Source organism: Mytilus californianus, unplaced genomic scaffold (assembly GCF_021869535.1).
Source record: "Mytilus californianus isolate M0D057914Y unplaced genomic scaffold, xbMytCali1.0.p SCAF_4, whole genome shotgun sequence".
NCBI classification, from domain to species: domain Eukaryota; kingdom Metazoa; phylum Mollusca; class Bivalvia; order Mytilida; family Mytilidae; genus Mytilus; species Mytilus californianus.
In genome coordinates, this window is record NW_026262690.1 from 72,670,721 (window position 1) to 72,698,594 (window position 27,874).

The window sequence follows — 27,874 nt, forward strand, 5'->3', positions numbered from 1 at the left end:
TTATTGATTTAACATGTTTAATGAAAAATACAAAAAAATAATACAAAAAGTACTATTATTTCAATTGAAATCTAGAAAATGAAAATTTTTTTTTTTCTCTGTCAACCAGAAATCGATTAAGTAAAAGTATCTGTAGAATTCATTTACATTTACTTGTTTGCTTTTAGTACAAAAAAAAAGCTTTAAATGTTGTAAAATTTAAATTTTGTTTGTTTCTTTTTCCTTAACTATTTTCTCAGTGACGGAGGTTAAATTAAAAGACACACCATCGGAGCCAGAAGCAAAAGAAGGAGGCTGTGCATGTTAATACAAACTCCGTCTCTTTTTATTTTTGTGTTGTCTACTGCATTTTGCATGATCGATGTGCATTATTTTACCACCAAAACCTGGGATTTTATACCTACAATTTCCTGCATGTGACATTGAAAATGCCAGAAGGGAAATTTTAGGATGTATCAATTATCGACACAAGACAACTACATGTGTTTTTGTTGCTGGTTGCATTGTGAACATGTATTACTTTTATTTATTTGCCATACTTACTGTTTTTATTCTGTAAATGGTGTATTTAATATGTAAAATCAAAAATGTTTACAATTTCAAATGAAGAACTGTATGGAATGGAGAAATTTTTATGTGTGTTGTCATTTACATTCAGTACAAGTACTTTATATGTTACATTATATTTGAAATACATCCTTATTACAGGCGACATTTTTATCGGAAACAAAATATTATCTGTTTGGGATGTTTGGTCCAAATATCTGAAACAAATAAAAAGATAAATTTAAAATGAAAAAGAGAAAAAAAGGGCAAGAAAAACAAATTTTAGCAAATTCTTTTTTTTTTTTTTTTGTAAAATAGCTCTTTTCTTGTGGTCTTTTTCTAAGATACATATTTTGATTTTGTTAGGTCTTTTATAATTTTACAAGCACATGATCCTCTTCAGCTATTAACTATAAGCCATTAAATCACTTTCATGAACAAAAAAATGTGTGAATATTTAAGATAATAAACATTAGATAAAAGAACAATGTAAAATATGCAAATTATTTTCTAAATGAATGTAAACAATTTTTTGTTCAAAACAAAATATTTAATTATTTTTTTGTTTTGCTTTGTATATGGTGAACTATGTGTTAATTTTCAATTTGTGACTGTGGAATTAATGTTATACACTGATACACATATAAGTGCAACTTTAATTGAATTGTATATTATGTTAATCAGTTTCTGGATGCTTAATATTTTGTATGAATATGTTTTCGTGATAAGTGTTGACATTCATTTTTCAAAAGAAAAAGAAAAGAATGGCCAAATTAAATGACTTTCTACATTCTCCTTCTTGCCCACCCATGCAGTTAACTCTATATTAGTTTTTTATTAATCATAATTAATGACATGTAATTAAAAATCCTTTGTTATTATACCAGGGGAGAAAAGCCCATCCTCCAGAAACTGATTAAATAGTTTAATGGCCTGGTTTTATGAAACTCCCTTAATTTTAAAGTGAATCTTATTTTTGAAATAACTTTTGAAGCTATATAGATAAGAGTTGTGGTTGCTTGATCATATCAACTAGCATTTAGGTCCTGTTTCTATATTTTAGTTTCAACTATTTCATGATCTACATGAAAATTAAGTTAACAACCTTAATTAATCCCTTTTTCCATGCTTTGGACTAATTTCATATTTGTTTTTATATGAAGAATATCCATTCTGTTGAAGAAGGTGTCAATTGGTTTGTTGTGTTGCTTGGTTGCTTTTTCATTTACATAAACCCTATATTTTCATTTATTCATCTGATAAAGTAACCATATTATTGTTATTCAAGAAAATAAAATATTTAAGAAAAATGAAATTTAATTACATATTTTTTTTTTGTGTTTTTGCAGTTCTTTCATGGATTTTCTGAGAAAAAAATTAGGTGAGAAAAACATCTTCATTACTAATAAGTATTTGGTATTCAAATTAGTAAAAATAATTTGTACACCCTAGAATTCAAAATGAGTCTGAATAAAATGGTCTGAAGAGCTTTAGATTGTCTTTGGTTGGTCTGATCTAATTAAAAGGTCAAATTTATGAATGAAAGAAACAATACTGAATAGATGATTTTTTTAATTGTAGAATTAGGAAAATTTTTTAATAAGTCTATGAGATTATATTTCTGTGATTTACATGAAGGTTCATAGAAAGACTACATTTGTCTTCTTTAGTAAATCCATACTGACCAACATCTTGGTCATTTTGGCATGCTTTTCAGACTTAAGCTGTTTTAAGTTTGCCTGGAAACCATTATGCATAAAAAATAATTGTCTCAAGTCATGTTAACTCAAGAGTTATTCTGAGATAAATTTCACTGAGCTCTTAAATTATATTCAACAAAAACTTGTTCAATTTGTGTCCCCAAGGTTAACAAACATAATTAAATATGTATTCAATTTTTTTTAAAGCAAATACAAGCTGTTAGAACATGCTATTCATGTGTTAGTATTTCAATATAGATTCACCATTTGATAGCTTTTTTTTTGTGGGGAGGGGGGAGGGGTTCTTAAGCCACATTAGGTCCACAATAGATATGTATCATAGTTAATATCAGTGTCATATTGCTACAATGTTTTATAGTTTATGAAATACTATTCTATAACATTAAGATCATCATGACCTTCAAAAAGTACCATTGTATGCTTGGCAGGCTAAGATTTTGCATTTAAGCCAAAGTAGTAGCATTTACTAGTAATTTTATTTAATGAGGTCATCCATGTCTGAAAGACACATCATCTGCTTTCAAAAATCATAATGCATTAATGTTCATGATAACTCCTACCATTTAACAAGCCCTTTATTTTTTTCTTGTTGAATTATTTGGCAATTTCACTTTTTTGCATTCGCAACCACAAAAAAAAAGGGGGATTTGCTTGTTAGATATTGTTACCATATATATTATTTGGAATAAAAATGTTTTTACCAATGCTATTTGAATGAACATATAGGAAAATATTGTTAGTTATTATACACTACAATCAAAGATCTGTGCTAGGAATTTATCATTGTAAGGATATATACTATATTTTTTTTTATTGAGCGAGGTTTAATTTGTTTATGGCACAGATAGGGGAAGCAACTCTGATTTAATTCAGTTTTACAAGCAGAGGTGGGAATATTTATACAATTTGGTTTAAAATATGATATATTTATGAAATATTAGAAAAGTTTTATATAAAAAATTAAATAAAACAAATTGAAGTTGAAGTTTTGTTTTAATATGTGGTGACAAATGCAGAATATATACATGTACTTTTAATATATTAAAAAGAGGATTTTTACAGGACTCAGTGTGTGTGTGCACAAAGGGGTGTCCAAAAGCCTCCATACAAATATCAGTACACTATAGGCTGATAATCTTGCTTCTTCATCTTTAGGTACATCTATATGATTTGAGCCATATGTCATAGTTCAATGACTTTGGTTAAGGTTTGCATTCAAGTTGATTTTGGTTAAGTTGTACATCTGAGTCAAAATATCTGTAACTGTAAGTAATAGGATCATAGGACTAGTGTAAGAATGTATGTTTGCAATTAAGTCAGCATCAAGGCAAAAGCAGGTCACTGACCAAATTTTTATACTTCATTAGCATTATATAGGTTTTACATCTAAGTTATCTCAGTACATTAATTAAGATTATCATCTAAACGTTTGTGAACAATCATTAAAGGGGATAGTCAGCATCAAGGCAAAAAGAGGTCACTGTGTCCTACCTTTTACACTTCATTGATTTTGGCTGATTTTTATGTAAAAGTTCATATCTTCAACGAAAGATGTGTTAGTATGTCTTTTGGGGATAATCTGATCTTAAATGACTAGGATTGCCAGTTTTCCTGCCAAAAGTTAGTGGTTCTCTCCGGGCACTCCTGCTTCCTCCACCAATAAAAACTGACTGCCATGACATAGCCATTACTGCTTAAAGTGGTGTTAAACAGCAACAATCAATCAGCATTCAGGTTAAAGTAAGTAAATTGGCTAGATTTCATGCTTCATTAATTGTGGTTATCCAAATAAAATCTTTGTATATATTATAAACTTGTATATTAATTTAAAGTGGGGAGTCGTTCAGCATATGATAAAAAATAGACCCATGTGACATATTTTCTACTTTCTGACATTTGATCAATTTAAAATGAATTATGTAGAATGAGTCAAACATTGTAATAATAGATAACCTAAGTCTGTAAGTTGACCAATAAGGATAGAGAATTACCAATGTACAATATTCCAAAGTATATTTAAACAAATCATTGTCAATATATGTTGGCCTCTTCTATGGGATGTCTTCTAAAGATCATCATTTGAAAAAAAATAATACTCTAATCTTTCATAGTGTTGACTGATTTAGTAAATGTATACTCGGAAGAACTTTTTTGTGGATTTTTTACTGTAGAAAAACTTGCAGGAGAAGGTCGTATAAGGCCACTTTTGACTGCTTTGTGTATAAAATCAATACGTTTCTCAGATATCAGAAATGATGAGCTTGAAGTTTGTCTTGCTTATAAAATTTTTTAAGCATGTTAAAAATCTAGCTTTACATTAAATACTAAAAATCCTACCAAACTTTTCTCACTTTTAGAACAAGAATCATCCCTACATTGAATATATTTTGGCACAGTTTTGGCTAAGGCTGTTGCTTTTATTTCATTTCACCTGAACAAAACTATGAAAAATGGAAATTTTTGTTCAACTATGATGTCACAGTGACATTACTGGTGATATTTCTGGTGTTATATACTTTAATTTTATTAATAAATAAATGAAATATACATGATGTTGAATGGATTAACGAATGTAACTTTAATAACAACTTCATCAAACATGATTTAAAAATAAAAACAAATAGGTATTTCAGCTTGCTGGCCAGCAGATTTCTAGTAGATGAGCTTGAACTAATTTTCATACATATGTTAAAGTAGAAATCCTTCTACTTAAGAATGCAGGATTTTGTAAATATCTTTTGAATTAGATTGGACCAAAGTAAGTTATTTTTAGCTCACCTTGCCAAAAGGCCAAGTAGGCTTTTCTCATCACTTTGTGTCAGTCGTCCATCGTCCAATGACCCCGCCTGCCAACTAACTTGGCCAACATTGCTAAAAATAGAACATGGGGGGTAATGTTTTGTCTTTTACCTTGAAAACCGCTATGATTAGAGAAAATCTGTCAGGGGCAGAAATGTGCAGAATGTTCAGATCTACCTGCTGTCCAACAATGTATTAGTTTGTGATTATGTCTAATTTATAGTGAACAACTAGTGGTAGGTCAATGATATTTGGTATGCAGTTGTATTTGCATTGGCACATCTCATTACCATTGAGATTGTTTGACCCCACCCTCTAGTTCATGGTCTATTGACTTTGAAACTTTGCTTAGTTTTCATGTATTAGTTTGTGATAAGGTCAAAGATATTTGGTATGCAGTTGTATGAGCATTGGCATATCTCATTTCCATGGAAATTATTTGGCCCCACCCCCTCAGTCATGGTCTATTGACTTTGAAACTTTTGCTTAGTTTACATGTATTAGTTTGTGATTAGGTCTTTTTAAGGGGAACCGTTAGTGGTAGGTCAGTGATAATTGGTATGAAGTTGTATAGCATTATCACATCTTATTTCTATGGAGAATATTTGGTACGTACAATAGTGGTAGGTCGAAGATATTTTGTATGCAGTGGTATGAGCATTGGCATATCTCATTTCCATGGAAATTATTTGGCCCCGCCCCCTCAGTCATGGTCTATTGACTTTGAAACTTTTGCTTATTTAGTTTACATGTATTAGTTTGTGATTAGGTCTTTTTAAGGGGAACCGTTAGTGGTAGGTCAGTGATAATTGGTATGAAGTTGTATAAGCATTATCACATCTTATTTCTATGGAGAATATTTGGTACGTACAATAGTGGTAGGTCAAAGATATTTGGTATGCAGTGGTATGAGCATTGGTATATCTCATTTCCATGGAAATTAATTGGCCCCGCCCCCTCAGTCATGGTCTATTGACTTTGAAACTTTTGCTTAAATTACATGTATTAGTTTGTTATTAGGTCAGTGTAAAATGAAGTCAATGGTATTTGGTATGCAAATGTATTGGGATTTGCTAGTTTCATTTCCATGGAGATTGTATAGCCCCACCCCCTCATTATGGTTCATTGACTAAAACTTTTTACATAGTTTACAAGTTAATGTTTGTGTTTAGGTTTGTTTTAATGCAACGACTTACGAAAAGTCAATGGTATTTGGTATGCAGTTGTATTATTATTTTGCATTGGCACATCTCATTTCTAAGAAGATTGTTTAGCCCTGTACCTTCAGACATGGTTCATTGACTTTGAATATTTGCATAACTTACATGTTTAAGTATTGCTATTTTTTATCAAAATAACAAATGGGCGAGACATATCTCTGTGTTAACAGTTTATTACCATTTCTTTTAGTTTTTCCTAATTAGCTTGAACAGTATAATGGATACAAATGTTCATAGCAACTTTAAGAGCAAATATGATCATCAGGACAAGATCTACAAATACATCAATATGACTGAAATTGTCAGTTAACTCTATAGAATTATTGCCCTTTCGTGATGATTTTTATCAAAAAGTGGCCATTGTTGAAGATGCAGGCGAGCAACACAGGCTCTATAGAGCCCCTTGTTTAGAAACTTTTTATATGCTGCATAGTTTATGATCATGTAGTCTATATGATATTGGGATAATCGCCTGAAACCGTTCAAAGATATATTTGGGTAGTTATAATAGGATTTAAAGGTAAACTTGTTCCAATAGAATACATTTATTTTGATAGTTTTTGTCTCACTTGACGGAGTCAAAAAGCTAGACAGGTATGCTGTTTCCGGCATTGGCGGCGGCGGCGACGGCGTCAACATTGTATTAGTTTGTGATTAGGTCTAGTTTATGGTGAACAACTAAGTAAGTTAAAGATATTTGGTATGCAGTTGTATTAGTATTGGCACATCTCATTAGCATGGAGATTATTTGGCCCCGCCCCCTCAGATATGGTCTATTGACTTTGAAATTTTTGCTTAGTTTTCATGTATTAGTTTGTGATTAGGTCAGTTTATGGGGAACCACTAGTGGTAATTTAGTAATAATTGGTATGCAGTTGTCTAAGCATTGGCATATCTCATTTCCATGGCGATTATTTGGCCCGCCCCCTCAGTCATGGTCTATTGACTTTGAAACTTTTACTTTGTTTTCATGTATTAGTTTGTGATTAGGTCGGTTTATGGGGTACCACTAGTGGTAGGTCAATGATATTTGGTATGCAGTTGTATTAGCATTGGTACATCTCATTACAACGGAGATTATTTGACCCCGCCCCCTCAGTTATGGTTTATTGAATTTGAAATTTTGCTTAGTTTACATGTATTAGTTTGTGTTTAGGTTTGTTTAAAGGGAACTGCTTATGATAAGTCAATGGTATTTGGTATGCAGTTGTATTAGCATTGGCACATCTCATTTCCATGTAGATTGTTTGGCCATGTACCTTCAGTCATGATTCATTGACTTTGAATATTTGCAAAACTTGCATGTAAAAGTGTTGCTATTTTAATTTCAACATTTGCATTATCGAAATAACCAAAAAGCGAGACATGTCTCTGTGATAAAAGTTTATTTATTTTTTTAGGGGGTTCAAGCACCTACTTGGATTTTGTCATGAATTTTCAATAAGTTTTTGTTTTTCCAAGCATTGAATGGTGAAATCAAGCTTCTTTTTATAGAAGGCGTATTAAAACATCAAATAAGGTTTAATTAATCTGCTTTTTAATTGGATTCTTCTTTCAAGAACTGAAGGATTATCCAATCAGTTTGTTTTAGTTTTTGAAACAAGAAAGGTTATAAGGCGATTTGCACTAATATTTTATTTCTGATTATTTTTTTAATTATTCATCTTGAATGTTATAATCGAGTTCCTCATTACACAATCCTTAAAAATTGAAAAGAATTGATTTAATAGGTAGAAGTTGTTGTGTTTTGGTGCTCCAATCATTGACTTGAATTAATGATTTTAGTGCAGTAGTCTTTTTATTGACTACTACCAAAATGTATGGATACTTTGATTGATTGATTGTTGCTTGCTTAACATCCAATGGAAATACGTCGTACACTTTCTCGACTAGATTAATACATAATGCAGGTTCTGTAAGGTAGTAGACCGGAATGAAGAACGAAGATTTTTTAACAGCCTTTTTGAAAATAGGTTTTTGTTTTGATAGGGGCAGAAATTTCCCAGCAACAGACCACCTATTGATCCCCTGGATATTTCTGCAATTATTCTTAAACGTGCAGAGAGTGTGACACTCTCTCTTTACGAGGCATCGGATTTGAGGTCCCCATTCCGACCGGACGTGACTGCGTATTTAAACATCCCACAAAATCAAAAAGGACGCCTCATTAAGCAAGGGATTTACTCCTGAAAGGGAGAAGTCCAGGGATGATTATCATTATATGTATACTAGTATTTATACTGGAGGGAAATATCTGGATTAATCATGCATAATTTGATTGGAAGCCTTGAAAGGGTATATGATAGAAATAAGAAGATGTGGTACGAGTGCCAATGAGACAACTCTCCATCCAAGACACAATGAGTAAAAAGTAAACACCTATAGGTCAAAGTATGGCCTTCAACACGGATCCTTGGCTCACACCGAACAGCAAGCTATAAAGGGCCCCAAAATGACTAGTGTAAAACAATTCAAACAGGAAAACCAACGGTCTAATCTATATAAAAAACAATAAAACACTTAAGAACCACACAAACAAGCACTGAAACAGGTTCCTGGCTTAGGACAGGTGCAAACAAATGAGCCAATATATATCATTTACGATTCTGATAGATATGGAAAATGTTTTATTTATTCATAGTGCGATCCGTATATCGGGATAATTCTATAATGTCTTTTTCAGTTTCAACTCCCTCAGACAACAACTACCGTAGACAGATTTGGCTATTCTTTATGTCCTTGTTGGTCATTTAGCTCTTCAACTGTTTCGGTTCTTATACGTCCTTGACTTTCAAATATTTAAGCGTTCCTGATGAAGGTTAATCCAGAAAAGCGCTTCGGAAGCATGAAATTTACAACGTGTTGTTTTCATTTTTTTTTTCAGATTGCGTTTCATATCTCGATATAATATGAAGGTATGGAAATGCAATTGAGACAAGATAAATGTAAGAGATGGGATCTTTTTTTCTCACTATATCAAGGTGCACTTCATCGTATATCTTCTGTCGTGCATCTGTGATTACTTTGAAGCCACACAATTCTAACTTTTAACTTTCCTTTTCAATTTAGCATGGCTTGCTTTATCTTTTGTAGATGGCTGTGTGTCTTCGTATGAACTTTCCTTAACAATTGTACAGATATTGAATTACGACCAAAAGAAGTGTTAGATTCAGCAGAACAAGAAAACAGCGGCTGTTCCTGTTAACGTTAACAAGTCTATTAACATTGTGATATGAACTATTCGAAAGGATAAACAATCTTCCTAGTCAATTTTTCATTGAATCTTGGTTATTTCATGCAATAACAACAAAAACTGAAAAATTTCATTGAAAAGACGATTGTTTCAAAACCATGACTGAATTACCGTAGAAGCTTTTTGGAACAATACATTCGTGTTAAATGATACACGATTATACTCCTAATGTCATTTAAAGTCATTTTACTTTGCATAATATTATATATGCATATTATCATTTAGGTATGCACAACAATTTCAAAATACCACGCTAAAAGCATTGCTTTCCTTAATCTCTCCATATGTTATGACCAGTCTCTAAATAAGTTCATGACCGCATGCATGTAAAGACGGAATATTGTAATGTTGGTATACATACACCACGGGGAATCTATAATGCACTCCTTTTTCAAAATGATTTTTTTTTATTGAAATCGATATTTTTAATCTAACATCTAACATCTAAATGCACTCCTCCAAATTCTGTTTATATTCAATTTGCAAAAAATACAAAATGTGAAAATATACTAATTTACATAATAGTGCCAAATTTATCAACGTTTTCGGACTGTACTGTAAAAAGAATATGACAACTCGGACATACGTCCTCGTCTTTTATTCTATACTTATTTCATTTGAAATTTTCCTTGTGATTTAATACGCCTAGTTAACAGAAAAAACTCTTCCAAAATAGCACTGTACACCAAAAACCAAAATACATTGTTTTCAATATACCTTGTTATTAAAATACCTTGTTTCTTAATGTGAATTCGTAAAATGTTTCGAAAGGTGGTTGCTGTGTATTGAATTTAAAAAATAAAAAAATGTTTTTAGGTTTTAAAGAACTTTTTAGACCAATGAGATAAATATATAGGATCTGACACACTGTTACAGTTGAATGTGTAGAAAGTGATATTCGTTTTGATGATTGAGGAAATATAATGATGTTGGCTCTGTAGATCAACTGTGAACATATATAATTTATTGAATTTGAAATTCTTTTTTAAGATAAGTTAAGATATGAAAATAGGAGAAAGATCGTCATTCCGTATGTGATTGTTGTGTAAGAAAACATTTTTCTATAACTGTTTTTAAATTTTAAAAAAATCGTGATTTGTTTTGACAGTTTTTGTGTGATTGAACATTTGTCATGCTTCTTTGAATTTTAATGGAAGTTTATGTAATGAGAATAATTGTATTTTGCATGATATACATGCTTATGTCTATCATTATTGTTTTAAAGTATAAATTGTACGTACGTCCAATGAAATAATCTAAGAATTACACAATATATGCAGTTGCTAAGGAGAAGCTATAATATATATAATTTATTTATGTATGTACATAATTTTGCATTAAATGTGATCAAAATCTAGCTTTAGTTTGTTATCATAACATTACTTAACATTGAAAAATTTCAAAATCATCCATGAAAATTATAAGATTAAAGATAATAAAATGTGGTATAATTGTCAATGAGACAACTCTCCACCAGAGACCAAATGACATAGAAGTTTACAGCTATAAGTCACGGTACGGTGTTCAACAATGAGCACAACCCATACAGCATAGTCCGCTATAAAATGCTGTGTATTTATTTTCTAAAAAACATGCTATTGGAATTTATGATTTATTTGTGGTTGCTTTATGCCGCATCAGCGCAAAAATGCTATATCACAGCGAGTATTGTTTTGGAAAAATACTTTATCTTTATCATACCATTTGAACCTTCAGTCGTTTGTTGCGTATTTTTGTATTTGTCCTCATTACGTTCGCCCATCGATAAAAGTTTCGATGAGCAATATCTTCTTATTTCGATGTAAACACTACAAAATCACATTTTTTTTTTTAACTTTATGAGACTTAAAAATCAGAGCCAGAACCGTCTAAAGTCCTGAAAAACATTTTTACTATCATTCTATGCTTTAATAGAATTTACCTTAATTAATGGTATCTGTTTATTCAAAGTGGAAGATAATGTGCCCACAAATCCACCGGACTTTATATGGCCGAGAAACTCGAACACATATAACTCGCGCAATATAGAGATTTCCCAAAAAATACGAGTATGATTGGTGCGCTTTATAGTAACTTGTTTATTTGAAGTGTTCAAGTATGTATTATATATCTGACATAATGTATAGACACTAGTGTATAATGTTCACCGGCCCAGTAAGCACTTCTGTGTTGACACGTATTATCATTGATATGGTCATGATTTTAAATTAACTGTTTACAAAACTTTAATTTTTATTAATATATTAAGGACTTTTTACCCCAGGAATTGATTATCTAAGCTGTATTTGGCAAAACCTTTCGGAGTTTTTGGTTCTCAGTGCTCTTCAACTTCGTACTTTATTTGGCCTTTTTCACACCCTTTTTTATTCGAGCGTCACTGATCATATAAAAATAAGAAGATGTGGTACGATTGCAAATGAGACAACTCTCCACAAAAGACACAGAAATTAACAACTATAGGTCACCGTACGGCCTTCAACAATGAGCAAAACCCATACCGCATAGTCAGCTATAAAAGGCCCCGAAATGACAAATGCAAAACAATTCAAACGAAAAAACTAACGACCTAATTTATGTACAGAATAATGAACGAAAAACAAATATGATACACAGCAACAAACGATAACCACTGAATTAAAGGCTCCTGACTTGGGACAGGCACATACAGAATGTGGCGGGTTTAAACTAGTTAGATGGCGCCAAACCCTTCCTCTAACCGGGACAGTGTGCAACAGCACAACACAAGAACACACTATACAAAACAATTAACGAAAAACAAATATGATAAACAGCAACAAACAACAACTACCACTCAATTACAGACTTTGGATAGGCACATATAGAATGTGGCGGGGTTAAACTAGTTTGAAGGCGCCAACCCTCCCTCTAACCCAGGACAGCGGTGTAACAGTACAACATAAGAGCAAACTGTAAAAATCAGTTGAAAAAGGCTTAACTCATCAGATGGATACAAATAGAAATACATCTAACAAAAACACAGAGTGGACGTGGCAGCGTACTTATACATCCCAATAACAAAAAGACACTACGAACAGATCTGTGAGTACTCGCAGCTAGTTCAAAGCCAATAACAACTAATAAAAAATCATACATCTAAGTCTTTTGTTAATTAGACGAAACGCGCGTCTGGCGTATCTATGATGAGTTTGCTTTGATGCAAGTCAAAAGTTGGTATAAACCAAAGATCTGTAAGCGTTTTTGAATGTTTATTAACCAAAGAACTCATAAAATAGAAAAGTCAATACGATGCAAGGTCAACTTAAGCAATGTAGTATTGATGTTAAGGTAGCTGGGGTGTCTAAACGTTCGACGACAGATTTTTCTTAAACTTCTGTAAAAGACTTCTTAGTCAATGTACTTTCAAATTTCAATGAAAATGCTGGGGTCACGGACCTTGCTTTTTCGTTAAAATGCATTGAAAATTAACGACATCACATTAATTTAATATGAGTTATATAGGGGAAACTTAATTTTTCCTTATTGATGAAACATTAAACGATAGAATTTTTTCAAATTCAATGAGAGAATTGCTTTTCATAAATACTTCCAAAATATCAAATAAAAATATTTTTTGATTTTTGAAGGATTTTTTTCTACAAATTTTAAATACACTTAACGACACTCAACTTTTTGATAGTTTAATCTTTAAATTTCAAGTTTTAGATGTTTCTGTTGTATATTAATGGATACTTGGTCAATTATTTTTAAACCAAAAGAGTGTTTTTGCAACATGCCCAGAGTGGATGCTCAGAAAAAGACACCCGATCTACATTAATAACATAAACGGTACCAATTTTTCTGCACCAGATGCGCATTTCGACAATCAATGTCTCTTCAGTGATGCTCGAGGCCAAAGTATTTGAAAATCCAAAGCTTATTAAAATGATGAAGAGCTATAAACCAAAAAGGACTTTTTTGGTTTATAACTAAGGTGAAATGCTTAAAAAAGTATATCCAAAGCCGGGCAAGGACTCAGAGCTTTGCATGAGGGAGAAACATTCCATAATTTTAAATAATTTCAAAAATTTTGTAACAGGAAATTTCAATAACACAAAATCCGTATTTTCATGCCAAGACCGAAGTACTGGCTACTTGGGTGGTGATACCCTCGGGGACTATCAGTCCACCAGCAGAGGCGTCGACCCGGTGGTAGTAATAACATAAAAGGTACCAATTTTTCTGCACCAGATGCGCATTTCGACAATCAATGTCTCTTCAGTGATGGTCGAGGCCAAAATACTTGAAAATCCAAAGCTTATTAAAATGATGAAGAGCTATAAACCAAAAAGGTAAAAAAAAAGTATAGCCAAAGCTGGGCAAGGATTCAGAGCTTTGCATGAACTTCCGATTATTACTATTTCAGTGTCATAATTTTACAATACATAACAAAACACTGAATTTTATCATGAGGAACATCCGACGAAGTATAACACAGGACATTTACTACAGCGTAATGTGCATTGCGTATGAAATATTGGAAATATACTAAAGAATATTAAGACAATACGTACGGTATGAATGTTATAACAATCAATAACTTGTTTCGCCTTTCATATTTTATGATGCAAAAATGCTAAACCAAACTTTCTCGTTTTCGAGTTATCGTCTTTGTGTTTTCCCTTTTTTTCGGTTTATAACTAAGGTGAAATGTTTAGGTACAGTCTTTTTGTTTGCATATATTATTAAAAAATGAACTTTATAAACGTTGATAGGATATCTCGATTACAGATAGAATTATCAAATTTGTTCCTTTCGTGGATAGACGAAATAGATGGGAAAATTAGATAAGGAGAGTCTACAAAAGGGGGCGAAGAAAACATTGTCATTACGCATTAAACAGTTCTAATTTATATAATTGGAGGATTACACCACACTATTATTGTGGATCAATATAAAAAAAGAGACTATTGTCATAAGGGTTAAGGTTGGCCTGCGACACAATGTTCTGTGCATGTGATGTGGTCCTGATTTAACGGTATGAAAACATTTTATTTCTGCAAACAGTTAGTTATTTAACATAAAACTTGTTGAAAATTATTTTACTGACAACATAACCTACATGTTCGTCCTTCACTGGATATTTTAAGATGATTACCATTAAAATCATGAGGGGCCTCGGTGGCCGAGTGGTCGAAGTAGTCGAACAAATAAGAAGTCAATTTTTATTGTTTTTGATAATTCTTAAAATCTATAGTGGTGCTTCAGGTGCAAAAATCAATAAAGAAAAATCTGAAATTCTTATTTTAGGAAATGGTAATTTGCTACAAAATGACATTGAGCAATTAGGTATTAAGATATGCGAGAATGTAATAGAGATTTTAGGAGTTTGGGTCGGAAAATCTCAAGAAAATGCAATATCTTAAACTGGGAGAAAAAAAATATTTCCATAACCACTGTTTTAAATTTATGGAAACAGAGATATCTTTTACTTCATGCTGTTATGTCATCTCTACTGATGTCAAAATTATGGTACACACTTACAGTGCAGACTATTCCTTCTAAGTACTATTTACAAATTAAGAAAATATGTGTTGATATTTTATGGAATTTTAAAACTCACCATGTGGCTTATGAAACAATTATTTTAGGAAAATCTAAAGGTGGTTTACATTTTCCAGATACAATGCTTAAAATGTTTGCCTTTAGGCTAAAATTTCTTAGTAGACTATTAAATTCGGATTACTCTGCTCTGTGGAAAAATATTTGTACAGACTTCTTTTCGAAAATAGAAAACATGAATCTTGAAATTTTACTCTGCGATTTGAAACAGTCTTCTTATTAAAAACTTCGTTTTTTGATAATATTTGATAAATATATTGATGAATGGAAAAGCATTGTTAATTCATCCTCTTCCAGACGGGGTAATGGGCGAATTAAGTTGAGAACGTATACTATTTTTAAGCAGGATTATGGTGTTGAAAACTACTGTAAACTGTTGATGCCTTTTAGTGAAAGAAGTGCCTTTGCAAAATTTAGATGTGGAGTGGCTCCTAGTAGGCTGGAAACTGGGAGGTATGAAAATTTGCCACTGAAACAGAGATGGTGTTTTAATTGTTTTAATTCTGTTGAAGATGAATTTCAAGTGATTTTTTTTTGTCCTTTTTTAATGATCTTAGACAAATTCTTTTTATTGAATCTCTTAAAATTGATGAACATTTTAATAGTTTTACAGAATGTCAGAAAATGGTATTTTTATTTTCGAATCAAAATATTATTAGATTATGTCCCAAATCTGCCATTTCATTCTGAAAAGACACCGAGAAGTTTTATATTGTAAATAATAAATAAATAATTATGCTGTATATTTTTATCATTCATGTTTAGTATTTATTAATGTATATAAATGTTGTTTTAGTTGTGATATATCGTCTCTCATAAATCTATACAGATTTTCGTATGTACATATACATAATATATCTTTTATAATTGTATTGTGTAATTGTATGCATAAGGTGAGACGTAAATAAAATATTGAATTGAATTGAATTGAATTGGATTAAATTTTTATTTCGAAATTTTTTTTATGAGTATAGCAAGATTAAGTATCTATAAAAGAAGAAATTTCGTATTGTTGGATCCTCAAGCTAAACTCAGTTTAGTAGACTATTTTAAAACATTGTTAGACAAATACATCTCTCACTTTTTTATCTTTTAAATCTGAGAAAAAAACATTTATTATTAGAAAAATATTTTATATCAGACAATCATGTTATCAAAGAAACAGATGGACATGCGGAAATGTTGTATTAATTCTAAACTATACTAGTTGATATGTCATAGAATTAACATATTTAAACTTTTGTTGAATTGCTTTTGATATTGTTTTAATTGACTACATGTAACTGTTTGTTTGTGACACCAGGTACTGTCTGGTGAACTTTTATTGTACATATTTGAATAAAATTATATCAAGAGAAAAGTAGTCGAACTACTGTACTATTAGACTATCAACACTGAGGTTGTGAGTTCGAATGCCGCATGCAGCAGGTGTGTCTTCTGTAATCTGAATTGACTAAGATTGTCAGTTTTTCTACCAATGGTCGGTGTTTCTCTGCGGGCACTTCCGGCTTCCTCCACCAATAAAAGCTGACCGCCACGAAATAGCACAATAGTGCTGAAAGTGGCGTTAAACACTAATCAATCTCGTAGAGTAGCGCATGTTGTTTGTTCAAGCCATCAGTTTTGGTTGGTAATGTTTCTGTGGATCTCCCGTCATGTTGTAGTTTTCGGCTTTACAGCAACAATAAACACATCTTGACGATCATCAACTGTTATGCTCTTCGGTTGGACTGATGATTGATAAAAGGGCTCATTTTTTTTATTTTGCCCGTTTAAACAATTTTGATTTTGAGCGTCACTGATGAGTCTTTTGTAGACAAAACGCGCATATGGCGTACAAAATTTCAATCCTGCTATCAATGATGAGTTTATTTTAGAGCATCTTGACCGGAATAAAATACACACAAATGCTAAGGAAGTCCGCTTTCCATCCCAAATCAGAACGCTATAATTACTCTATAAATAAACCCGAAGCAGAATTAATAATTGTGCTTTTTTACTGTTAAGACATGATCCTTCTGTGTTGGTGTGTCCTGGCTTTGTTCTGGTGGTCCTGGTACGGTGTTGGTGATTTTTTGTATATAATGGTTCAATATTATTTTTGATTCGGACGTTACAGAATCAATACAATTTATCAACAAATTCTATTCAATGAGATTTGCTTTGTGACACCTTTTTTAACTCTGGACATCCATTTGAATGTTAAATTAGCGTTTTCAAAAAATCGTTACGTTTTATTACTTTATAGGGTAATATCTACAGTTCAAAATCAGACTGAAACGTATTTATTCAGAACAGTTTTATGAAGCTATTAAATGCACTTAAATTTATTATTTACATCAACATAAAATGCTTACTAAAACGTATTTTTGAAGAGAGAGGCGAAAGATAACCGAGGGGAAAGTCAAACCTTAAGTCGAAAGAATATCCAAATGCATACAAGTTTAAGCGACATTGAACTTTTGCTCTTTGAACTTTGATCTGTCTCTTTCTCACTGTGTGACTTTTTCATGGTATTTTTCTGGGTGCCGGCTTAATACATTTTTGAAAATTATGATGAAAGATAAAAACTGCTTCTTCCAACGTTGAACGCTAGTTATAGTTACAGGTATTTTAATAACGTATTACTACCTTAAATTAATATACAATTTTTAACAAAATTTAAATTTTCTTCATATTTACTAAAGCATTTGACTTTTTGACTGAATAATGCTTGTTTTTTTTTATCTTCGGGCTAGATACCCATATATATAGCTAAATTTCTGCCTACATTTGAAAGTTACAGATTTTTAAAACTGTTTAAACACCCAGTTAACATTTGTGTTATACATGTTATAACACAAGACTTTCCTTATGCTGATAGTAAAGGAAAAGTAATTATTTTAGGTACATGTATGCATATTTGATTATTTCACAATATCACGGGGAATTTCATTATATAATATACTTCCTGGTTTCATTTTTTTTTAATCTTTTGTAAAAATATATCATGTATATATCATATTGTCTTTCGATTTGGTTTTATTACATATATTTAAAATAACGAAAGAAATCAAATAAGAGCACCAACTTGTATATGCATGTCAAACAAATGGCCTCCATCGAAAGCCAACACTGACACAAAAAATTCAAGTTCAAGTTTAATATAAAAACAAACGACAAGACGGACGATTTTCTTTCCCTACTAGTAATTTTTATTTTTTGGACGGTGATGTTCCTTTGGTACCGTCATACGGTGTTTATATATCACAACTCGTTCGCTATGCCCGTTGTCTGTAATGATGTTTTGAATTTTAATGAGTGTAATCTATGTATTACTGGTAAATTATTCAGTCAGGGATTTTATTTCCACAACTTACTTGAAACCCTTACTAAATTCTTCCATAGATACAAAGATTTGGTTTGCATGTTTGGCTGTACTTGTAGAAAACTTATTTCAAACGGAATAGCACATCCTAATTTTTACGGGAATATTGTTTACCGAGCCCGGAAATTTATATACCGTATACGATCCGGGTAAACTTATCAATCCTTTAAAGGGGCATTAGCTGTCAAATTCATCTTCACTGATTTGACTCAAATTCTCATATTTGATTTATAACATACTTAAACTTATATCCAAATTACAAAAAGTCTAAAATAAACAATTAACAATACATGGACTCGATAATAAGTATCAACATTTCGTGAGTATTTTGTCTAAGATGACCTCCAAAGACTGCCGACGGTCAAATAACCCGATATAAAATTAGATATAAATATAAACAGATAGCGTCCACGTGCAATTGGATTTTTCTAGGTCTGTTTGATTTTATATTGTAGGTTAAAAATTACGTGTATCGTCGCCTTCACCTGTGTAAGATGGATTTTTTATGGATCGAATCAGTCAACCAAAAGCGAATTTGTATTTCACTATACCACGTTCATTAATAATTGAACAAAAAAAAATCATATTTTTTTTTATATCTCGTAGCTAATGCCCCTTTAAATAAACTAAAAGGTTACCAATTCAACACTGCAATTAGATCTTTGAATATTGTTTTTATTGGTATAAATATTGATTTTGTTATCAATAAAGTAAAACATACTAAATATTATTGTTATGTACACATATGACATTCACGGTACTACGATCTGTCGATATCTATATTTTGGCATTGCACAAGGTCATGTATAGATATGCTGCCACTTTTGGTCTGTGTTTTCGTAAGATGTTTTCTGCGTTATACCAATCAATGAGGTAAGCCCTTTTCAACTGATTTTATAGTGTGTTCTTATGTTGTACTGTTACACCACTGTCCAAGGTTAGGGGTGGGTTTGGCGCCAGCAAACTGGTTTAACCCGCCACATTCTATATTTGTCTGTCCCAAGTCAGGAGCCAGTAGTTCATTGGTTGTCGTTTGTTGTCTGTCATATTTGTTTTTCATGAATTGTTTTGTTTTAAATTAGGCCGTTAGTTTTCTCAATTAAATTGTTTCATACTTTTCATGTCGGGGCCTTTTATAGCCGACTATACGGTATGGGTTTTTCTCATTGTTAAAGGCCGTACGGTTGCCTATAATTGATAACATTTACTTCATTTGAACTTTGGTGGATAGTTGTCTCATTGGCAATCATATCTCCTTATTTTTATATAACTAACCTCTAGATGTCTGTTTTTTGTATCTATGTGTTGCTGCCTTACTGAGGCATAACCAACACCTCTATTTGACCACTGTTTGTCTTTGGTTTTTAATGATGCATATCTAGTATCTCTTTTTTTATTTCTACATATCTTTATTTTTTTATGTGTCCTTCAATTAGGCGGCACAAAAAATTATAAAAGATGACATGCAATAAATGTCATAACAGATTATTTTGTTACGAAAGCAAACAAATCTGTCTTTTATATTCACCTTTTACTTCATGATCTGGGAAATTTTTGAATAGTAGCTTATTATACCAATACAAATGACAACAGGTAAAAACATGCTCCTCCAAAAAAAAACAAAATCAAGTTCCATCTCCTTTCAGTGCATCTACCTCAAATAATTAATCGAATAATGCATAGCCACAAAAAATTAATATATCACTTTATAATTTTCATTGCGTCAGAATTTTTTATTTTGTTGAATAATCTTCATCAGGTTAGTTCAAAGCCAAACATTTTAAAGCCAATGATGTTAAAGTTCCGAAACACGCGAAGAGCGAAATACCAATAAGAGACTTTAAGAGCCAAATCCTTCTAAGGTCACCGTTGCCTGAGGGAGTTAATAATTTCTTAACTTATTAACGGACAATTTAAGAACTGTACATTATAAATCATGTTAGTACAGAAGCATCAAAGACTACTAAGCTGCTAATACTGTTGGGGACTTATAATTCCCCAGTAGCAGTATCGATCCTCTGCTAAAATAAAATTGAGAATGGAAATGGGGAATATGAATAAGAGCAGACAACAGCCGAAACACAAAATAACACTTTATAAATTAAATGCGGCCGACGCGTTTTTCTGAATTTACACTCATCAAGAACGTTTAAAGCCAAAATATTGTCAAGTATGTATAAGTACCAAAACACGTGAAGAGCTATATGGTCAAAAGGGACCAAAAAATAACAGCAAAATCCATCCAAAGTCAACTGTGCCTGAGGGATTTGTTTCATTAGTTTCTTAATAATTTCTAAATTTATCAACAGACAGTTTAAGAAATAAAGGCAACAGTAGTATATCGCTGTTCAATAGACATAAAACCGATTTAACTGAAAAAAATCCGGGTCACAAACCAAAACCGAGGGAAACACATCAACTATAAGAGGAAAACAACGGAACAACATAAACACTGAACTGCTACATAAACAAACGCCTACATACATAGAAACGGACTATTTGAAAACAACTGCCATATTCCTGACTTGGTACAGGACATTTTAAGAAAAAAATGGTGGGTTGAACCTGGTTTTACGGCTAGCCAAACCTCCCGCTTATATGGCAATTTTAAAATACCGCTAAAATGACAACATTACGTGACAGGAATACATTACAACTAAACGCAAGAACACTCTGGACAGAGACATACACAAATAAATAATATAATAGTACATTACAACATGTAAACCACAGAATAACAACGGACACCTCCCATTTACACCACAATAGAATTATGAACTGTGCGTCACACGAATGTATCAACGCAACAAAAAGTGACGTCACAGGTAAATTTCTAAAAATAGAATATAAAATTGGGATTAAGTTTGTAATGGTGTTGTTTTATGTATTCTAACCATTACAAGAATATTAATATAGAATTGTGTTAGTAATGGTATAATCATTTGTATTTTCTTACCGGGTTTTCTTCTAAACCAAATCTAAAAACAAATAAATCCTGTGCATATAGTAGCTATAAACTAAAAATCATATAAATGAACTAGCTGATTAATTATCTTAATTTTTACATACATGTAGAAATTAAAAAAAGAATTCAAACCACAAACAATAAGACATAACACAATATCCAACAAGAATTACAAACGAAAAATCATAACTAAATAGATGAATGTTGGATGTATAAATACCGAGACACGTCTAATAGCAATGCAAATTCACACTCAGGGAAACAGTCATATCCAGGAATAGGTCACGTTCGGTACTTAGCAGACCAGATGACGTAGATGGTAAACCCCAATCTAAGACGTGGACAAAATGTCGTTAGTTAGTTTAGACACAGACACATCGTATAGATCAATCAATTCGTGATGGTGTCCATAAAATTTACGGAGTGTCATTTTTAATCTTTCCTCCTCATAACTCTGTTTGAGCAGTTTCTGCGTAAGGAGCACACTCCTGTATATGGAGTCCTTATAGTGTGAACATGCACGAGCATAACGTATTAACTGAGATATGTAAACACCATACGATGGGACAGAAGGTATGTTACTGCTGAGAAATGGGAAATTGATAATTGGGAAGTTGAAATCGTCCCGTTTGTCATAGATTTTAGTGTGAAGTCGTCCATCTGTGTCAATATTCAGGAAAAGATCAAGGTATGAAGCATTCCTACTTGTATCAGTAGTATCCTTGATTTCAAGTTTACTGGGATATATGAGATGTAAGTACTGACTGAAATATGGGTTATTCAGTGATAGGACATCATCAATATATCTGAAAGTAAAATTAAAGAAATGTATGATAAAAATAATGTCAGTACAGAAGCACTGACTGCTGAGCTGATGATCATATTACATAAGATGATAACACTGCTTCGAATAGACAAGTGAGGCCTCGGTGCACGAGTGACCTAATGAGTTCATCTACTTATCACAAGCCTGTCAACACTGAGGTTATGAGTTCGAGCCCCGCTCATGGCAGTTGTGTTAAACTCCAATCTTAATTTATTGATAGATTGTTTGTTGGTTGCTTAACGTCCGGTTGCAAATATCCATGCATGTTCAGGTCGAGAACAAATTAACAATAAATTCATTATAGATACCAGGATTGAAATTTTGTACGCCAAGATACGCGTTTCGTCTACAAAAGACTCATCAGTGACGCTCGAATCAAAACAGTTTAAAAGGCAAAATAAAATACAAAATAGAAGAGCATTGAGGACCCAAAATTCCGAAAGGTGTCCAATGTGTAGGTTCTGTAAAAGAGGCCGTCCGGGATGAAGGTAGGGGAAATTTGGACTGCCACTAGGCAATTATGATATTTTAGTTAGGGACAGAAATTTTGCCTTGCAACCGGCAATCTACAGATCCCTCAGAGTTGTTGCAAGGGTTCTCGAGGTGTATAGCTATATATAACGTGGCATTCTCTTTAAAACACGGGACACCGGATGTAACGTATCTATTCTGACCAGACGTGGCTGCGTACTTGTACATCCCGCACAACCAAACGGACGCCACATTTTGACAAGGGTTTTACTGTCGGTCGGAAGAAGACCTAAGTGACCATACCTCTATTCCCACATCACCCTTCATTGACTAGAATTGTCAGTTTTCCAACCGAAGGTCTGTGGTTCTCTCCGGGCACTCCGGCTTCCTCCACCAATAAAAAACTGACCGCCATGAAATAGCCAATAGTGCGTAAAGTGCCGTTAAACACCATATAATCAATCGAATAGACAAGCAAATGTCAATTTACTATATATATATATCACAAATAACTTTTATCTGATTTTTAATGACTTCAACGAAAAATCAGGTCCATCAGTATGCAATGCCCCATCTCAAAGAAAAACAAGCCAACACAAAACAAACAAAAACAAAAACCAAAGAACCCAGATAGATTATAATATTCGTGATCAAAGTTATATTATAAAAACCAATCGATTTAAATTAAATTTTTATAATAAATATGCAAATACAATTTTAACAAATATGCATCAACAGGTATCACAACATGGCTGAAACGATTCTTTGTGGTCCCTGTAGCTATGCGGAAAATAGTAAAAACGCAGAAAGATGGTGTACAGTATCTGAAGAGGGATTATGCGAAGATTGTGAGAAGGTTCATAAATCCATCAAAACATCATAAAATCACAGTCTTATATCAATTGAAGACTTCCGGCATATAGAAAATATTTCCATCAGCCTTAAATGTAAAGACCATGACAAACGACTCGAACTGTACTGTAAATCACATGATGTTGCAGTCTGTATAGGTTGCGTTCCAACTCGTCATAGGGCATGCTTTGACGTCGTTCCTTTACACAAAGCTGCTGAAAATGCAAAAGGTTCTACTGCACTGTCCGATTTAGAGAACACTTTAACCATAACATTACAAAATCTTGAACAAATCATTACCAATCGTGAGTCAGCTTTGGAGAATTTTGAATGATACAAGAGCCAAAATACTGAAGAAGTTAGACGACTTAGAACTAAAACTACTTCATGAATTAGACAGGAAACATATAAATTGCAAATCCGAAGCAAACGAACTTTTAAACCGTATGAAAAATTCAAAACGAGAATTTAGTTGTCTGAGAGAGCAAACATCGCAACTGAAATCATTCGCATTCGACGTTCGGCTTTTCCTGGGAACAAGTCAGATCATTGAAGCAGCTTTCTTTAAAGAAATAGAATCTGTCAAAGAAGGAATCAAGTCTGTACAGAACTATGAAATTTACTTACAGTTTCATACTTCTAACATGTCGTTAATGAATGAAATAGATCATCTCGGGAAAATGTTCGTTAAGAAGACAACCACTAGTTTACCATTTAAAGACGTAACGGTAGATCAAGCCCAGATACAACTTCGAGTGCTCGACATGAAAAAAATTAATAACGTCCGTCTCCAGTTGAAAAAGAGATTTAATGTAAAATACGGCTGGAGGCAGCCAACTGGATGTACTATGTTACCAAAGGGTAATTTGTTAATAGTTAGTTATTACGGAAAGAATGCACTAATGGAGTCTAGTGAAGACGGTAAACTTATCCGTGACATACCATGTTTTGGAGCACCGTTTGATTAAACAGTCATAGACAGTGACTGTGTTGCTCTTACATACGGAAATTGTCTCATAGAGATTTTGAATATAAAGAACAATAATATCGAGAAGAAATTTGAATTAAAAAAAAGAATTGCTATGGAATATCATACACGGACAACAAACTTGTTATTATTGCTAATAATGGCATTGTAATAACGCATATTGAAGGCCAAGTGATTAAAACATTAAACGTTTATTGTGGCTCATACGTAGGAACCGCCATAGATAGAATTTATTTTTCCGCCAGGAATGGTCAAAGTGTACATTGTATCTCCATGGCAGGTGAGGAAATATGGATTTATAAGGAGGAATCAATATTCGACCCATGGGGCATTACTGTGCATGATTATCAAAATGTTTTTTTGTTGATCAACAGTCGAAATTGCTGACAGTAATACAACATGACGGGCGGTCAAGTAGAACCTTGCTATCCGAAACTGATGGTATCTCCTACCCATATTCATTACACTATAACAAAGAAAAAAAAGTGCTACTTTTGTGTGATTATAAAGGATGCGCCTTGTACAATCTGGGGTCGTTTTCATAATTTCATTTCAGTATTTCCATTGAATATATAACCATATCAGAGAATTCTGCGACAGCTAAATCAGTGCAAGATTTCATTAAGTCATTTTCTAAATTATAAATGACCGTAATTAAGGACTTCCATTATTATATTGTTCAATTTTCCAAATCAATAATGATTAAAAGAATGCATGTGAAACAGATAATTTTGACCTGTTTCTTTGTAGGTGGTAAAACGACAGTTTTGTAATACTCAATCGGAATAAAGACATATCCTATTAATCTCTGTTAGTTATCCTACATATTATGTTCTACAATGATATGTTGAAGAATTTCCTTTAAATCTTCTACTCGAATAATCTATTCGAGATATAACATCATTATAAATTGGTCAGTGGACATTAAAAAGAAACCAATAAAATATTCGAGTAAGAATGTTTTCTAAAACGGAATATGAAAAGAATAGTGTTCTTTGTGTACACCAAGGTGTAAAAAACACTTTTGATTGATTATTGAAAAGTCTGTATTCTTTGACAGTAATCTGTTGATTTTTGTGACATATTTTAGCTCATCAGCAAAGACAAAAAAAAATGTATATAAAATAATTAATTTTGCTGATTTTTACTTCTTTTTGGAAAGATTGGAACGTTCATTTGCCAAGTAGTCGGTGCTGTGGTATTGACATTATTTATATTAAATTTTAAAAAAAATGTTCGTTCATAACTTTAGAAATTGCTAAGAAACTAAGAAACTAAGGTTCCAACTCCATAATCAAAGTTGACCTGAGACGGTTGTGATTATTCTGTGTAGGGCCCCTTTGGTCACGTAGCTCCTCAAATATTTATACATTTATTGTATTAATTTCAATGGTTTCGAGGGATCCTCATGCTGAAAATTTCAAAAAAGCACTTCGGACCCATCAAATAAATTGTTATCGTACGGTGACCTACATTTGCTTTCATTCACGTCATTTGAACTCTGGTTGTTAGATGTCTCATTGGCAATCATATCACATCTCCTTATAATTCTACCTTAGCCACAAAATTTAACCTGAGTTTGTTCACATCATAATAAACTTGTGTACTAAGTTTCAAGTTGAATAAATCACAACTTCATGATAAACTACCTTTACCAAAACGTTTAACCTGATACGGGACGGACTAACGCACGAACGGATAGAAGACATAATGCCTCTCTGATATCGTAGGAGGGGCATACAAATACCATTATCATGCACTTCTGTAAGTTCGAGGGTAGAAAGTTATAACACCAAAAATCATTTTAGTCCACTTACATCAAATAAATGTTTCAATCAATATATACATTTATGCTTTTCTCCACTATTTATTACAGGACAGTGGAATTTAAACATGAATATGATTCAGATTCATGTCTATCGGATTGTGAGTGATTTAGAAGTTTAAGATACTGTTAACAAAAACGAAATCTCCTCAGAGTCCGTATCGCGCAAAAATACATATAGTATAGCTGACGTATTACTTTTTACAGTTTCTAACTAACAATTATACTTTTCCTGATAATTAGCAAAAACTTGAAAATTTAAAGAAAATTGTTATGTGCAACAATTTTGTAAAGGGTTTATTCAAAGGCTAATCTCTAAGGATAATTTTGTAGATCTTGTAATGCTAAACATTTTCATGCATTAATGTACTGATTGCAGTTTTCTGTTACCTATTATAGATTTCGAAAATTAGAAGCAAAACTGGAAAGATAGCTAAATAGTCATTTTTAGATTTTGGCTGTTTACCATGTCTAACTATCTATTACATGTTTCGAAAGAATAGGTAAAAACTCGAAAGTTAGTAAAATATAGTCATTTTAGGGCAAACATTTTTATAAGGAGTCCTCGAATAGTTTTGGTCTTATTTGTATTTTTATGCTCTTGCATTGTAGATTATTTTTGCTGGTTGTTGTTTACAGTTTTTAACTATAATAGTTTTCGTCCAAATAAAGCCAACCACTTCAAAAAGAAAAAGTCTAAAACCACCAAATTATGAAGTGTACGTACGTCCCATGAAATAATCTAAGAATTGCACAATATATGCAGTTGCTAAAGAGAAACTATAATATATATAATTTAATTATGTATGTACATAATTTTGCATTAAATGTGATCAAAATCTAGCGTTAGTTTGTAATCTTGATATTACTCAACACTGAAATGAAAATTCAAAAAAAATATGCATTAAATTGCGAAAGAACATGCTATTGTATTTTAGATTTTATGCTTTTCCAATTATATCACGAGACGTGAATTAAGAAAAAACCTTCTTTATGTATTTGTTCTCATCACAAACACTATGGCCAAGAGATTCGATAACCAAACATCTACTTTTTCTATGTAAACACTACAAATGAACTAAACGAGACATAACAATGAGAGCCAAAACTTTTAAGTATAAAAAGAAAATGTGGTATGCTTGCCATGAGACAACTCTCCACAATAGACCATATGACACAGAAATTAACAACTATAGGTCACCGTACGGCCTTCAACAATGAACAAAGCCCATACCGCATAGTCAGATATAAAAGGCCCCGAAATGACAAATGTAAAACAATTCATACGGGAAAATTAACGGCCTAAGTTATGTACAAAATAATGAACGAAAAACAAATAGGTAGCACAGCAACAAACGACAACCACTGAATTACAGGTTCCTGACTTGGGACAGGCACATACAGAATGTGGCGGGGTTAAACTAGTTTGAAGGCACCCTCCTAACTTGGGACAGTGGAGTC

At 32.3% G+C, this 27,874-nt stretch overlaps 1 protein-coding gene and 1 long non-coding RNA gene across 6 annotated transcripts in view; one reads left to right on the forward strand and one right to left on the reverse strand.

Moving 5' to 3' along the window:
• LOC127738504 (ras-related protein Rab6) overlaps positions 1–27,874 on the forward strand; it is a 138,083-nt gene that overhangs the window by 19,828 nt on the left and 90,381 nt on the right. For 2 of the 5 annotated variants that reach the window (XM_052249797.1, XM_052249793.1), the window contains exon 8: positions 9,424–10,896. The exons of 1 other annotated variant lie outside the window; for it this stretch is intronic. In XM_052249797.1, the coding sequence (XP_052105757.1) occupies positions 9,424–9,491 (68 nt within the window). In that variant the 3' untranslated portion in view covers positions 9,492–10,896. Of the gene's footprint in view, positions 1–239; positions 3,253–9,423; positions 10,897–27,874 lie in introns of those variants that run through there. 2 more of the 5 variants (XM_052249796.1, XM_052249792.1) reach the window with 1 other exon arrangement.
• The window catches only part of LOC127738517 (uncharacterized), a 106,870-nt gene continuing 81,535 nt past the window's right edge, over positions 2,540–27,874 (reverse strand). The window contains exon 2 of the long non-coding RNA XR_008000095.1: positions 2,540–2,665. This is a non-coding gene — a long non-coding RNA (uncharacterized LOC127738517). The remainder of the gene's footprint in view (positions 2,666–27,874) is intronic.